Below are 15609 nucleotides of genomic sequence, written 5' to 3' on the forward strand. Positions count from 1 at the left end.
CGAAGCGTTATATTATATGTTGATATAAATATTATATGTTGATATAAATAATTTTTGTGAGCGTGTAATTCTCAAAAGGTTTATTAGAAAATCTATTGACTAGGTAGTGTGGTATCTGTTCTTATCAGCTTAACATCTGATGTCATGATAAATGTTAAACTAATTTTTGGAAATGGGCGGAGTGTTTTAGGGACTTGCTCTCCACCTCTGCCACGGGTTGGCCCGGTATTGCAGTACCGCCGGGATTTCGGCTTTGAATAAATACAAGAAGAAATATACTAATACATTTAGCTTTGGTGGGAAGAGGCATAAATTTTTATATGAATACAAGTAGACGAAAATGAAATTTTTTTTTTTTTTTTTGAAATTTGCATTGTAGGACATTTCTGATTATTTATTGAAAACAGTTTTTTGGTTTAGATACTCAAAGTCAGTTTAAGTGAATCGGTATAAATATTTCGTACATTAATTTTTGTGAGCGTGTAATTCTCAAAAGGTTTATTAGAAAATCTATTGACTAGGTAGTGTGGTATCTGTTCGTATCAGCTTAACATCTGATAGATCCTCCATCGGAGGACAACAAATGTTAAACTGATTTTTGGAAATGGGCGGAGTGTTTTAGGGGCTTGCTCTCCACCTCTGCCACGGGTTGGCGCGGTATTGCAGTATCGCTGGGATTTCGGCCTTGAATAAATACAAGAAGAAATATATTAATACATTTAGCTTTGGTGGGAAGAGACATAAATTTTTATATGAATACAAGTAGACGAAAATGGAATTTTTTTTTTTTAATTTGCATTGCAGGACATTTCTGATTATTTATTGAAAACAGTTTTTTTTATTAAAATTGATTTTAGAAGAAAATTGAATTTTTTCCAAGGTGAATTCATACACTAAGCTAAGTAAAACGTTTCGTAATTCAATTTTATGTTGACATCCAAATGTACACGGCGGAAGAAAAAAATAACAAATCAGCTGTGTTATTGCTACCACCTCCAAAAGATTCGCCTTGATGTTTCATATAAAAATTATAAATATCATCACTTGTGACAACTGTACCCAGTCGATCGACAGTGTGTGAATCATCTTTAAATTCTGCAATAATACCCTAACCTGCGCAGCGCACAGTAAAATCGACACAAAGCTGAGCGCAGAGCACAATCGTACAAACACACTAACGTACATACATACATATATACGCTCGAATACATTTTCTTACTGTGCTCAGCCAAGGCTGGTAGTCATGCACTGTGGCGATATGAACGCACAATTGCACATACACAGGCACGAACATGAAATCAAACAGCTCGCCGTGTTTAAGTGAATCGGTATAAATATTTCGTACATTAATTTTTGTGAGCGTGTAATTCTCAAAAGGTTTATTAGAAAATGTAATGACAAGGTAGTTTGTTGGTTGTGTATGGTTATCGCTTCTCGGCCTTATGGCTAAGATCAAAGTGATCAAATGGGCGGAGTGTTTTAGGAGCTTGCTCCACCTCTGCCACGGGTTGGCCCGGTATTGCAATACCGCCGGGATTTCGGCCTTGAATAAATACAAGAAGAAATATACAAATACATTTAGCTTTGGTGGGAAGAGACATAAATTTTTATATGAATACAAGTAGACGAAAATGGAAGAAATTTGTAAGTCTGTTTCTTCGGTCCGTTTGGGTATTTTTTTTTGACAACATCGAAACCAAAGCATTTGTATCATATTTTATCTATCATAAGCCACTCGTACATTTGTTGAAATTGAAAACATTGAGGATGAATAATGATAAAATGAAGAAAATAAAATATGAACTTTATAGCAATATTATAATGAACCTATAATTATCCCGCTCCTAATGCGGCTGCCGTAGCCGAATGGGTTGGTGCGTGATTACCATTCGGAATTCACAGAGAGGTCGTTAGTTCGAATCTCGGTGAAAGCAAAATTAATAAAAACATTTTTCTAATAGCGGTCGCCCCTCGGCAGGCAATGGCAAACCTCCAAGTGTATTTCTGCCATGAAAAAGCTCCTCATAAAAATATCTGCCGTTCGGAATCGGCTTGAAACTGTAGGTCCCTCCATTTGTGGAACAACATCAAGACGCACACCACAAATAGGAGGAGGAGCTCGGCCAAACACCTAACAGAAGTGTACGCGCCAATTATTTATTTTTTTATTTTTAATGCTGCTTTCGTCTTATTCTCTCTCAGTTTGTTTTACGGAAGGTTTCACTTCTATCGAGTCTAACCGTTAGACTGGTATTTTTTTTTTTTTTTGTGTATTGTTGACATTTAGTAGAATAAAAAAAAATAGTCAGCTGCGCCGTAGAGGGGGGAAAATACGTCAGCTGAACAGGCGAACTTGTAAAATAAATTAAAAAGTAAAACTACTTATGCTGATTGAATTTTTTTACATATTTCTGGATACATATGAAGATATAATAATGATGGTCAGCTGCGTTTATACCGGTGGGAAGACCGTCAGCCGAAGCATTGAAAAATTCCGGGCGCCGCCGAGATGTATGAACGCAATGATACATTCTTTTTTTTCGACACGTTTCGTACCTTCCCGCAATCACACCCACCGCGGATGCGCCAGCTGACGTTCACTTTCGTTATTCATGAAAGCTAAATCACAAGTATAGTCAAGAATTTAACGGTATAAAAATGCAGTCCAAAATCGACCCCTGGCTCCCGGACTATAACATTTTTTAAATATCTGCGACATAATAAAGCATTGATCTGTTGTCGAGCCTCCGAGCGTTTAAAACCGCATTGATAATCTCCCACGATCTCTTCTGCATACCCATTTAGTGTCTCCTATAGTATGTTTGATATAATTTTGTAGCTCACGTTTAGAAGATCTCTCTGTATATAATTTACACAATTTAATGTGCCCCCTTTTTTTATAAATTGGGGCTCTTAGGCTTGTATACTATTCTTCAGGCTTTCAGTTCTCCAAATTTGACGTATTATTTCATGTATCTGTCTTATCAACTCTTCTCCACCATATTTTATGAGCTCTACATTTATATAGTCTTCACCACCTGACTTGTAGTTTCTCAGCTTCTGTATTGCTCTTTTCGTGTCATTCGTGTCATATCGTTAAAATATGTTGGTGAATTCCACTACAGTTATGCTTGAGTGGTACATAGAATGGCAAGCACTTCCGCTTAGAATGGAATTCAAATTTTCTCTCCTTGTCACTGCGCTGTGAATTCAAAGTCTTATAATTTTAAAATTTCACAAATCAAACACCATTAGATTGTTTATAAAATTATACAACTTTTTATTTAAAGTGCGTGTTTAAGTGCGAAACTAATCTAATACTAAGTACAATAGGAAATAAATTTTATGAAAATTGAATAGATATTTACAGTAAATATGTAGGTATGTATATATGTGTAAATTCGTGCGCGCGTTTAAAAGATTATAGGAATGTGAGTATGGATTAATTTGATAATATAATTTAATTTTTTTAATGCCAGTGGCTGTATGTTTGATACGAGTATAATGCAGGGGTATACTTTTTTAATAATATTTAAGAATAGTTAGTAATTCTTGAGTGTGAGTATAAAAAAAGTATAAAAAATATATTTTTAAACAAGTACTTCGCACTTCATAATAAAATATCTTTTTTTTTGTTTATTTTTTTTTTCTTTATAAGATAATGTACAGTATAGGAGCTTGCATGGCTTCAGCTGATATGTAGACATATGTATGTATTATTAATCATTCTCGAGAATGTTTCGTAGAACCATAGATTTCTTTTTTTTTTTTATCAAAAACCTGATTGGTTATTTTTTAAAATATATGTAAATGTTTTTTTGTAAATTTTCTTCGATTACAAATTCAAGTCTGCAGTCTTTTTCTTGGTGGAAAATTAGCTTACAACGCATTCAGCGTTCGCGAGCCGCGCCGCAGTGTTGACTTATTTCGTGCTTCACCTGCATGTGAGGTAATACCGAATATATCTTCGTGGTAGCGATTTTCGTGCTGGAAACGAAACAAAAGTTGAGATTAAATTAGGGCACAAGTCAGATAACGAATAATAAAAATTTGAAAATTGAACGGAAGTAATCATAATATTCTAAATGGAATTAAAACTAGATAATTTTGTTATAACAATTTTAGTTATAAATTAGCAAAGCTAAATAATAGTAAGTAACTTGATTAACACCGATTATGACTAGTCTGGCACCTAAATTAATGAAAAACGTGCGTGTAGCGTAGTACACATAGCAGAAATGAAACTTTCAAGGCAGCAAGAGAAAGAGGGAGAGACCCGAAAGAAAATGATAAAGAGATTGAGAGAGAGAGAAAGAATATATATCTAAATAAATTCACAACATTTGCAGAGAATGCAAATAGACAAAATTTACAAAAAACGGAGAACGATCGGCCGGTGTAGGTAAACACCGGACACAAACCGTCGCAACAACGCGCATTACTCCGAGTGTTTATCACCCGCACAAACGCAGCGATTCAAGGGCCGCAGTAACGGCAAAAATTACCGACGCCGGAATGCATAGCACCTTATAGTGCGCACAAGCACTAGCCAGGAAACGAAAATAAGCGCCAAAAAGTAGGCACCAAAAAAAATAAGGCCTGAAAAATTGGGACCAAAAAATGCCCCAAACAGTAGGCCCCAAAGAAATATAACGCCAAAAAGTAGGCACCAAAAATATATTTCCTACAAAGTTTGCACCAACAAACCAGCGCCAAAATGTAGGCCATGTTATTTCTCACTAGAAATTAGCTACCACAAGGAAAAATTCAGAAAAAATAGCCTAAGGTGTATCTAATATATATATGTATAAGGTATAGCTCTCTCTCTCCTTTTCCTCTACGTTATACCTTTTTTCTCTCTTGCGGAACGTAAATGCCCAAACCGTTGCATGGCCTTCAAAGTTTACTCTCCATTCTCGCTCGTCCATCGACGCCTAAGAAGTTTCACTTCAAAAAAATAGTTATATAAAACTAAAAAACTCGAATAACTAGATTTTACGCGATTAAAAAAGGAAACCCTAACAAATTACTTTGTTTTTTTTTCTTGTTCCCTCCGCTCGGGAGCAAAGGACCTCGACAAGACGCAGTTTAGCGTTGGTTTCGTTAATCTATTTTGATTTATGACAGGGTAGATGATTAGCCTGTCCCTACCAATCCTATGTAAAGGGACTGACCACCTGTCGTTGCTTAGGAACAACGCCTTCTTACTGCTTGGAGCGCCATCTGTGTCTCAAATTTTTCTGGCAGAAGCATCGCACAGATGGTTGAGGACTTCGTTAAATTTCGTGTGTCTGCGCTATTACCGCGATCACCCGCTTCCTCTTGCTTCCGCCACTGATGCACTGATTTTGCTTGTTTTAGCAGTCACAATGCAAATAGTGCACTGACTATTGTGTGGGAGTAAGGATGGAAAGGAAGGAAAGAATATATATATTTTTTTTAAAGGGAAAGTAGGTAAGTTAGGAAAAGTGCGAGGACCGTGCTTTACGCGGGATTCGAACCCACACCTTCTCGGATGGCAGGCTAGTGCACTTACACTAGGCTACCAACAAATTACTATTTAGCCTAATTCTTTATATGACGTTTTACTAAAACCTTAAGGACCTCTGTACAATTAAAAAAAAAAAATGAAGTTATTAGCTGAAATGATGAACCTTCTAAAATATGGTAAAATATTATTTTGCTAAATTTTTTTAATTTTTTTTTAATGTTATGTTATTAAATTTTTAATAGTATTTGATTAATTTTTTTCTAATTTTCTTAACCTAACTTATAAAAATTTTATTTGATAAACTTTTTCATTTTATTTTATTCTATTATATGTTTTTAATTTACCATAATTTAATTTTATTTTTTAATTTTATTAAATGATAATTTTTTTAATTTTAATTCACTATTTTTTTTAATTTTATTTTATTATTTTTTAAGTTTTCTTGATAAATTAATTTCTTTTATTTCGGTAACTTTTTCAAATTTTATTTTATTAATTTGTTTACTTTGTTTGGTTTTTCTTTATTTTTTTTATTTTACTTAGTTTTATTAAATTTTTTAGTTTTATTTTATAATTTGTTGTTTTTTTTTAATTTATTTGAATAATTTTTGTTTTAATTTTTTTTTATTAGTTTTTATTGAATTTTTAAAATTTTATTTTTTCAAGTTTTCTTTAATTTAATTTTATTGTTTTTTTAATTTTATTTTATTAAATTTTATTTATTAAGTTTTTTATGGAATCTTTTAACAGCACTTAATTTTGTTCATTGTTAATTGTTCAATGTTATTTTGGCAACACTGCGCGCACTTTCAAATTGAAATAAAAAAATTAAACATTACGGCGCATCTCGGGGCCAGAACGTGTTACTGACTGGAAATTAATATATCACACTTGTTGCGTTGTTACCATTTAGAAATGTGCGTTGAATTCATAAATTTTCTTATATATTATTTTACAATCTTCTTAATAATACAAAAATAGGGCTATATTTGTATAAAAACTAAAATCTTCAAAAAGCTTTTTTGCAGTGAACATATTTTTCCTCAAATTTTGTACTTTTTGTATTATTTCCCTTTATTTTATTTTAGTTTGTGTCTCTTATTCAAGATTTTACATTCACTCAAAATTCTGAAACAAAAATATATTTTTTTTTTCTACTAAAATCTTCAAATAATATTTTCAGTGATCTTCAAAATATTTTTTTGCAGTTTCTTTCATTTTCGAATTATTAATTTTTAATTTGATTTATAATATATTTATTTTTTATACTTTTTTATATTTTTTTTAATAGATGTTTTTAAATTATTTTTTTATTATTATTATTTTTTATGTAATTGTTTTTTTTTTTCATCTTCAAAAAATATTTTCAGTGATCTTCAAAATATAATTTTTGGAATTTTTTCATTTTCACATTTTTTAATTCTTAATTTTTAATTTGGTTTATTTACATTTATTTTTTAAGTTTTTCTTTATATTTTTTAATAAATTTTTTTTATTTAATTTTATTATAATTTTTTATTTTTAATGGTTATTTTTTTTTCTTTTTTGCGAATGAGTGGGCTTAAATTGCCTAATACATCATCAAAGGTGCCATTGCAGCACTGGTATGTCCGGAGACTAAAAGCTACCTCTCGTCTGGAACTGTCGTTACCTTTATTTATGTTTTTATTAATTTATTTTATTTATTAATTTTTTTTGATTTTTTTTAATTTATTTTATAAAATTTTTTAAATTTTATTTTGCTAATTTTTTTTTTATTTTATTATAATTTTTATTTGTCTTAATTTATTAAATTTTGTTTCATTTAGTTTTTAACTGCATTTAATTTGCCAACGTAAATTTTTAATTTTTGACAAACGGCCACACCTCGAAAATGAAATTTGATACTCAGGTCTCAGAAAGGCAAAAATAAATAGATCGCAGTTCAAAATTAAGCTCAGAACGTTGTCAATACAAAAACAAAGCTTAAAAACTTTCCATCATAATTTGCAAATGCCATGCCATGTTATTTGTACTTAATTGTGAATTGCTCTATAAAAGTTATTTTTTTATATAATTGATTTTTTTATTTTTTTTTTTTTTAGAAATATAATTATGAATAATTATGATTACATTACGAGAGGCGCTGGTAGCTAAGATTATCAGCCGCTTCCTCTCTTCAGTTGACAAATAAATCTTTCGCCTTTTATAAAATTTATATTTTCTGTTATTTATGAAATTAATTTTCCACTGCTGCTTTTTTTGCGCATTATCTTTTCTTGTTTTATAGAGATAAGTAAATTCAATATCGCCCATATTTCTTCTCAAAACTCAAATTCAGTTTAATTTGCTGCGAGCGAATATTAAAGTTCTTGTGCTTGAAAAGTTGGCGAGTTCACAGAAATATGCAAATTTATTTTGATTTGTTTGCTTTTATTTCTTGGCTTGCCAATTTACCTCCGCAACTTCTTGTATTAAATTGCATTTTCTCTTGCTTATCGGCGCCACGAGAACTCGCTTTCAATTGAAGTTTACTAAGCCTTTATAATTTCTTCGAGTATTTATTATTACACCAGCTTAGTAAAAAAAAATGTTGTTTATATTATATGTGCTCCGTTTGAGTGGAGTAGGCTGAGCTGGCTGATAGTCGAGAGTGTAAATATTAATGATGTAGCCTAAAGGCGTCTATTTATAAAATGTACCTCTAGCCTATTTCTAGGCGCACTCATACTGTAAGCTTAAGATAAGGCATCTAATGCTTTCCCTATATCAAAGTTACGTGCATATAAAGCATTTGCTAATAATAACCTACGCTTACAATTCAATGCCTTGGATACATATGAACATTAGTATATGTGCATGTATGTATATGCAGGTGCATATGTACCGTATTCTTGAATTTTACAAATTTTTCATATATATTTGTAATATATATGTATTTATGTGCTTTTCTTGTATGTAGGTACTTACTCTCAATGTCAATAGGAACGCCTCCACTTCTGCCTCGCTTTTTTGTTCTTTCTTAGCAATGCATTTCCTGTCAACCGAGAAATAATAAAAAGGGAGAAAAAGAAATTAATTGAAGGTATGATTTGGTTAAGCAAGAAAGTAGAACGTAGAAAATCATTAAATATGTGAAAGTGAGTACATGAAAGTCATCAGTAAGCATCTTGGGGTATAACTGTTAGGCGTCATAGCAGACGTGGCAGCAGACAACAATAAAGGCTTACTTGCTTAAGGAATATCAGAGTTTTAAAAAGCAGAACTAAAAATTTCGTTTATATATCTCCAAGGCCTAGTAAAATAAGTTTTAGAAATTGGGAAAGTTTGAAAATGGAGTAGTTGAAGGGAGGAGGCAAATTTTTTTTTACTTATCACTACTTGGCGCCCCTTTACTACTACATGTGGGGAGTGATGCAATAAGAGCCCGAATTTTTTATAAATAAAATATAACAAAATTTATTGAAGTCATTGTTTTTTCTTTTCTGTATGATTTTTACTCTGACCACCACGACTCTTCTGGCAACACAGGCTGCTTTTAACAAAATTGTCCATGGCGTTTTGGCATAGTTCTGGCTGCATATGACTTACAACGCACACCATTTCGTTCTTGAGCTCTGAAATCGTCTCGGTCTCATTGGCATAGATCATAATTTTCACGTAGCCCATTGAGCTCGCTGCTTTGTGGATTAAGCGCTCTGAGAATTTCGTTCGTACTAAGGCTATTGCGTCATGCGCTATGTGGCAAGTGGCACCAAATATTGTCCCAGTCCATGCCACCTAATGTAGACCATAAAAAGTGCATTGGCATACCACGATAACGTTCACGAAGTAAGATCCAATGAGTCTGCCAGCCCAAACACCTCACCAAGTAATAACTTGGTATGGGAGCATGGTGTGTTCTTGAATGACTTGTGGATTTCGGTAACCCAAACGTGGCAGTTATGCTAATTAATTTATCTGTTTTCACACCAACTAGTTTTTCACTTCTCACTTTTCAATTTTACGCCTTATTCACCTGACTATCGCTGCATGACTAAGTTTCCAAAAGCCTGACGCACTAATTGGCTGAATAAAAACTACTTTTACATATCACAAATAATGATTGGCAAAGGTCTGTACCACTCTTGAATAACCCCATATTAGGTGAAGAAAAAATTTCTAGTCATTTCACGCTGGATATTTATGTGAACAATTTTACGACTCCATCCAACGGAAATTTTTGCCATTCTGAGAGTAGGATAGTTGAGAGGGGATGGAGCGGAAAACAGATTGGAGTCTTTAATGACAGTCAAAGATTGTTCAAGAATGTAAGAAGAAGCTTAATTCTGTTGTGTTCTAGGACATTGCGGTAATCAAGGGAATGAATTATCCAACAGGGACCAGAGCCAATAATCGGACTCTGGCCTGCAGGAATTATGAAGTGGGTCAGCGATTATGTACATAAACAGCGCTAGTCCAGTCTAGAACGCTGCAGAACTGCAAAGTGTTTTGTGGCAAGCCCACCCACACAGAAAACTGTCAAGCTTTCTTCTAAAACTTAGAAGAAAAGACTTTCAATTGATGGTCGTCATTATTGCAGGGCACAACCCACTGGGTAAGCATATGACCACCATTGGAATCATGCAAGACGCGATGTTCCTGTCTTGCTTAGAGAAGGCAGCGCTATCCGCCTTTCTCTGTGAGTGTCCGGCATTCGCGAGAGCAAGGCTGCGAATTTTAGGTTTCGATGCCAGGAGTTAGAGTAAAATTCGCTCTCTCGAACTGAAGGATATTTTCAGATTAAGCAAAGGCATCTGTAAAATTCTCACAAGTCTATGTCTTTTATTTCTCTAATCTATCCTATCTTTTTCCTTCTGTTATTTCTCTCTTTTCCTCCTTGACTATCTACCCTTTCACGTTCCAGAGTTTTAAATAAAATGGGTGTATGGCCTGAGTGTTTTAGGAGCTGCCAAATCTTTCGGCACTTCTTGGCTCGACTTTTCAAATTTCAAATTTCAGTTTCAGGACCCGACTCTAAGGCGAACCCTTGCAGCATCTTTGAATCGAGCTTTCGCAGCTTCGGGTGCGTCGTTACAGATGTAAGCAAGATGACGTTGCCCTGATGGAGCTCAACACCTTTCTATTCGTTAATTCTGGTCCCTTCTGGTCGATAGTCTGCTTCAATACGGTTGGTTGTTAACAATAGACGATCAATGGAAGCAGCTCCTAGTGGATAATTTCCTTAGAAACTCTCTCAACACATAGCAACTCGTTGTGATACTGAAGAACGTATCGAATTTCCTCTTTTCTTACGTCTATTTTGCATTGCTGTAACTCACAAGATCGATTCCTTTCAGACATTTTTGATGTTAAATGAAATGATGACGAAAATGTCGAAAAATCACAGAAATAAACAAGGTGATCGGTTTTTTAATAGTCGTAGCATCGAAGCAGAAGCTAAAGATCGACCATCAAACTGTCAGCTCAGAAGCTTAACGACCATGCGCCTATAATTTCACTAGTCTAACTTTACTTTAATTTATAAAAAAATTCATGTTAATTCACGTTAAATGCACTCACAAACCCTTCACTGATTCAAACACCTGAGTCGTCTAATATTGTGGATGGCACAAAGCCATCCAGAGCACTGATAATAAATATCACATAAACGGACACAACAAATAAACACATCTGTTCACTCGGCAGCCCAAGTGAGCTCTCCTCACCTCCTTTAACAATCAGCTCCTCATTTTGCCATCTTAGTTTTTAGACCTTTTCAGTGGCCAACCCATTTTCTTCGTATTTACTGTTTTTTGCTGCTCACAACCACTCAAATGTAACAAATTGCCTTCCATTTAATATCAACCTTGTGGCTATAAGATCATTAATCACCGTCACAAGGTTAACTAACGCCCACAATGGCAATGCTTACCCGCAATGAATGTCAAATACACTACATTCGTTACGACCATTTACGTCATTCACTCACCTAATTGTCTCGTAGACATCCTCAGCCATTGTCACATCACCGCACACGTAAATGTGTCCTCGCTCCTCGACAATCAGTTGGTAAAGAGAATCAAATTCATTTTCAATTTGATGCTGTACGTAGGTCTGCAAAAGTGAAGGGAAGCGATAATATGTCATTAGAACTCGTCGAAAAGAGAGGTAGTGGAAGGTTTGAAAAACGAAAACAAAAAAAAAAAATGAAATAAAACCAAAGTTTTGCAATTATTTCGTCACTAAGCAGTTGCGCTTGAATAACTAAATTCGAGTAAGACTCACCTTTGGTATCTCAATTTCACGCGACAGAGCAAGAAATACGCGATCCAAGATCTTCTCACGCTCCAACAGCGCCTTTTCCTCAGCGTACAAGTCCATTTCACGCGTACGACAACCGAAGAAGAGCCACACCTTTGAGCGTTGCATTTTCAATTCGCGCCACACCTCCAACTCTTGCCAGAAAGAGCGGAAAGGCGCAATGCCCGTGCCAGGTCCGATGAGCACCATCGGCTCCGCTGAGTCCTTAGGCAAATGGAAACCGGGCGCGCTGCGTACGAAGAAGTATAGTGACTCCTGCTCTTTCATGTTGGCCAAATAATTCGAGCTAACACCAAAACGTTCATTACCGCGTTGATTCTTATACTTGACAATGGCCACAGTCAAATGGATTTCGTTAATGACCTTGCGTGGCGACGAGGAGATGGAATAGAAACGCGATTGTAAAGGCATGAGGTTGCCGAAGAGCAAACCTGCAGGCGGCTTGCATGAACGGAATTGTTCCAACACGGTGAGCAATGTAGGCAAATGCAATTGGCGCCATTCCTCATAGGCAGCACTATCTGTGCCCAGCTTCTGCAGACGCTCCGCATCGTAGTTGTCGTCACAGAAATCAGCCAGTAAATTCAATAGCTCCTGCTGTGGTGGCGTGTTAATGTCAAAGAAATGTGTCAAGAGTGCACGTGGCGTTTCGGCGGGGATCTTGTCATGTGGTTCCCAGCAGTTGAAGGTGCCGTTGGGTGTCTTCTTCTTCCTCATCACTTGCACTTGCAGCACTTCATCGGGATCCTCGAAACCGGTTAAGCGCTTCAAAACGCCATTAACAATATCTGTGCGATTGGCCGGGAAGATGCCCACATGATCACCTGGCTCATAATCCAAACCGGGCGCATAGATTTCCACCAAAATGGTAGGATTTTCATTTTCAGCCAGTTTGGTGAGATTGCGTGGCGCCGACTTGATCTTGTAGCGTTGCACCTTCTTATTGTGGTATTTTGAAAGCAGCTGATCGACGGTGCCCTCGCGTTGTGAGGGCACCATACGCACGGTACTGGCAGTGAGCGTGTCATCTTGGAATGCGTCCGATAAACCTTCTGCATAGTCCAAATCGAATGTTTGGCAAGCGGATTTGAATACTTCAGGCGCCCATTTGCGGAATGTTTGCTCTTGGCCACACATTTCATCGCCACAGGTGACCTCGAACAGCCGCTCGCCGCCAAGTTCACCGAGAATTCTGTCCAGATAGATGCCGAAAGCGCAGAAGTTCGGGTAAGTGGTGGAACCCAGCGCAAAAACGGCGAAGCTATGAAAGGTGGGAGGAAAGAAGATATTTAATTAGTGCTCATAAATATGACTGTAATTGGATGTTTAAGTAATTTTATTTACTTTCAATATGTTAGCGCTAAGATTGGTAAAACATGGTCTAAAAACTTAAATGGCCTTAGGAGTGGCCCAGCCACATTTTGTGGCCGAGGAAAGACCACAAAGTCCCTTCTTCTTTTTTTTCATCTGTCTGGTTCATTTCCTTCTCTTTTTTCTCCCTCCCCCTGTATGGTATCGCAACGAACGAATTTTGAATATTTAGCCAAGTTGATCCCTCTCGCAAGGGCAGCCATTTATTCTAACCTAACCTAAAGGGTAACTTCTTTTCTCTTATTCAGCAAGTAGAAGAAAGACAAGAAGATCAAACTCGGACAATCTGCCGAGCTTATTGCAATTAAAATCTGTGAAAGCTGGCGTTTACCTAAGCCGATGTAAAGGTTGTATGGAATTAAATAAGCATAATTTTTTTAAAATGTATTTTTCATACTACAACAAAAATCATACAAGGCTAAATTTCTAACTTTATAAATATGTAGTTTTTCAAAATTGTATCAATACCTTAAAAAATTTTGACGCGAATTTCTAGAATTTTGCTGACTATGCAGCTTTGTAGCCCATTAAATTTCAGTATAACAAAGTGTAACTTTGAAGTGCCTAAAAAATCGCATTGATTTTTGAGAATTTTTTTCGCTGAGGAGTTACGTCTTTTCTTCTAGAAAAAGTGAAAACTGAATTTTCTTTATATGGAAGAAAAATCCTGAAAAGTTAGAGCAAGTAGAATAACAGGACATTGTCTTATGGATAAATTAAGCCATTATCATTTCCCTTTTCTTCAGTTGTCCCATAACACTCGCCAGTAGAGTCTTGCGCACACAAAAGAGGCTGCGCCCTTTTTAAAGGGTCTTGTCGCTACTATAGAGTCAAATTTAAATCTTCGCTGAGTGAAAAGTTGGCGCTCGTTCAAAAATTCCAATACTTTGATTCCGATTCCTGCTAAGTGTGTAGAGAGTAGAGAGGCAGCTACTACAACCTAACCTGATTTTTGACAATTAGTAATTCAAAGGCCAACTGTATGCAAGTTGCTTACTTCAAATTGGGCGAAGCAGAAAAATTTTCAACTCTACAAAAAGGAACCCAAAAATGGCACTAGTCTATTTCAATAATATTAAATAGGGATACAAATAATTTTTTCAATGCATGGAAATCAAAAAACAAAAACAACAACAACATTCAAAGCTATTTACTTACTTCAATTTGCGCAACGGCTCGGATTTTTGAATATCATCAATATTTAGGCGTTGGAACTTAGGCGAAAAGATATCCACGCTGTGAGAAGAAAAAAGAGAACAAAATTTTAATGAGCCATAAGAAAGTTGGAAGCAATAAATAATAAATATAAATTAGTAAACATTTCTGGTATATATCAAAATTGGTATGTCGTATTTCCATTGGCAAAGTAGCTTAAAAAATAGTTGCTTAAAAGAAACAGCGTGTCATATAAGTCAGGGATGATGCATCATCGGAATAAATATTCCGCATTTTCGAAAGTTGTAAGTCCTACAACACTTTTTTTTGTTTTGAAATTTTTGTGTGTGTTTTTAAGGCCTTTTTAAACGCAGAAAATTGTAAAGAACTCGAAAATTGACACATTATAAGCTTAGGATGATCAAATGAATGAGAAACTAGTTGAAACAATTCTGCATTTTTTGGGTGAATTTATTTTTAAAACTATTTTTTCTGTTTTTTTCGGATTCGAAAATTGGCCCTTACTAAACCTGGGATGGTCAAAGGAATGAAAAACTAATCGAAAACATTCTGACTTATTTTGGGAGAATTTTTTTGAAAATTTTAAAACTGTTTTTATCTGTTTTTTCCGGATTCGAAAATAGACTCTTTATAAGCCTGGGATGGTCAAATGAATGAAAAACTAAACGAAAAAAATCTGACTTATTTTGGGTGAATTTTTTTCAGAATTTGAAAGTTCTTTTTTGCGGATTCGAAAACTCACCCTTTGATCCCTAAATGAATGAAATGAATGAAAAACTAATTGAAAAAATGTTGACTTATTTTGGTTAAGCCTGGGATGGTCAATTGAATGATAAACTAATGAAGAACCTTTTTTACTTATTTTGGGTGAATTTTTTGGACACTGTTAGTTTTCTTTTCTAATGATCATAAGTCCTCTGAAAATACTATAAACTTGAAGAAAATCCTATCAACTTGAAAAAAAACCTATCAACTTGGAGAAGATCGATGTTGCGCGAGCTAGCTAGCAGATGTCCCAATCACATCGGAGAGCGCAAAAACAACAACCCAGAAACGCGTACGATGGAAGAGTCTCGGCCTTTTGCTTCCGAGTGGAGTGAACAAGGCGGAAGAATATATAGGTATATATTTTTTTTTTATCTATATCTAAATTTTTAACAACATGTTTCTCCCAGAATTTATGAAACTTTTGAAAATTTTTTGTTTTGAAAGATTTGCCAATTTTCAAAAATGAGAATACCTCAAGCCCACTTTGATGGAGCTGAAAAGTTTTGACCCAGCTTAATATC

General features: G+C 35.0%; 1 protein-coding gene, 1 non-coding gene and 2 pseudogenes across 3 annotated transcripts in view; 3 read left to right on the forward strand and 1 right to left on the reverse strand.

Moving 5' to 3' along the window:
• Positions 1–79: 79 nt before the first annotated feature.
• On the forward strand, positions 80–261 carry LOC129249525 (U2 spliceosomal RNA; annotated as a pseudogene).
• A 236-nt stretch (positions 262–497) lies between these two features.
• Positions 498–693, forward strand: LOC129249672 (U2 spliceosomal RNA). The gene has a single exon (XR_008582708.1). It is a non-coding gene; the product is annotated as a U2 spliceosomal RNA (small nuclear RNA).
• A 733-nt stretch (positions 694–1426) lies between these two features.
• On the forward strand, positions 1427–1552 carry LOC129249607 (U2 spliceosomal RNA; annotated as a pseudogene).
• Positions 1553–3788: 2236 nt separating this feature from the next.
• Positions 3789–15609, reverse strand: part of LOC129248198 (nitric oxide synthase-like) — a 50924-nt gene continuing 39103 nt past the window's right edge. For both annotated transcript variants that reach the window (XM_054887660.1, XM_054887659.1), the window contains 5 exons: positions 14303–14380; positions 11738–13034; positions 11442–11566; positions 8441–8507; positions 3789–3987 (listed from right to left, as the gene is read on the reverse strand). In XM_054887660.1, the coding sequence (XP_054743635.1) occupies positions 3880–3987; positions 8441–8507; positions 11442–11566; positions 11738–13034; positions 14303–14380 (1675 nt within the window). In that variant the 3' untranslated portion in view covers positions 3789–3879. The remainder of the gene's footprint in view (positions 3988–8440; positions 8508–11441; positions 11567–11737; positions 13035–14302; positions 14381–15609) is intronic.

The sequence above is a fragment of the Anastrepha obliqua genome, chromosome 5, assembly GCF_027943255.1.
Source record: "Anastrepha obliqua isolate idAnaObli1 chromosome 5, idAnaObli1_1.0, whole genome shotgun sequence".
Taxonomy (NCBI): domain Eukaryota; kingdom Metazoa; phylum Arthropoda; class Insecta; order Diptera; family Tephritidae; genus Anastrepha; species Anastrepha obliqua.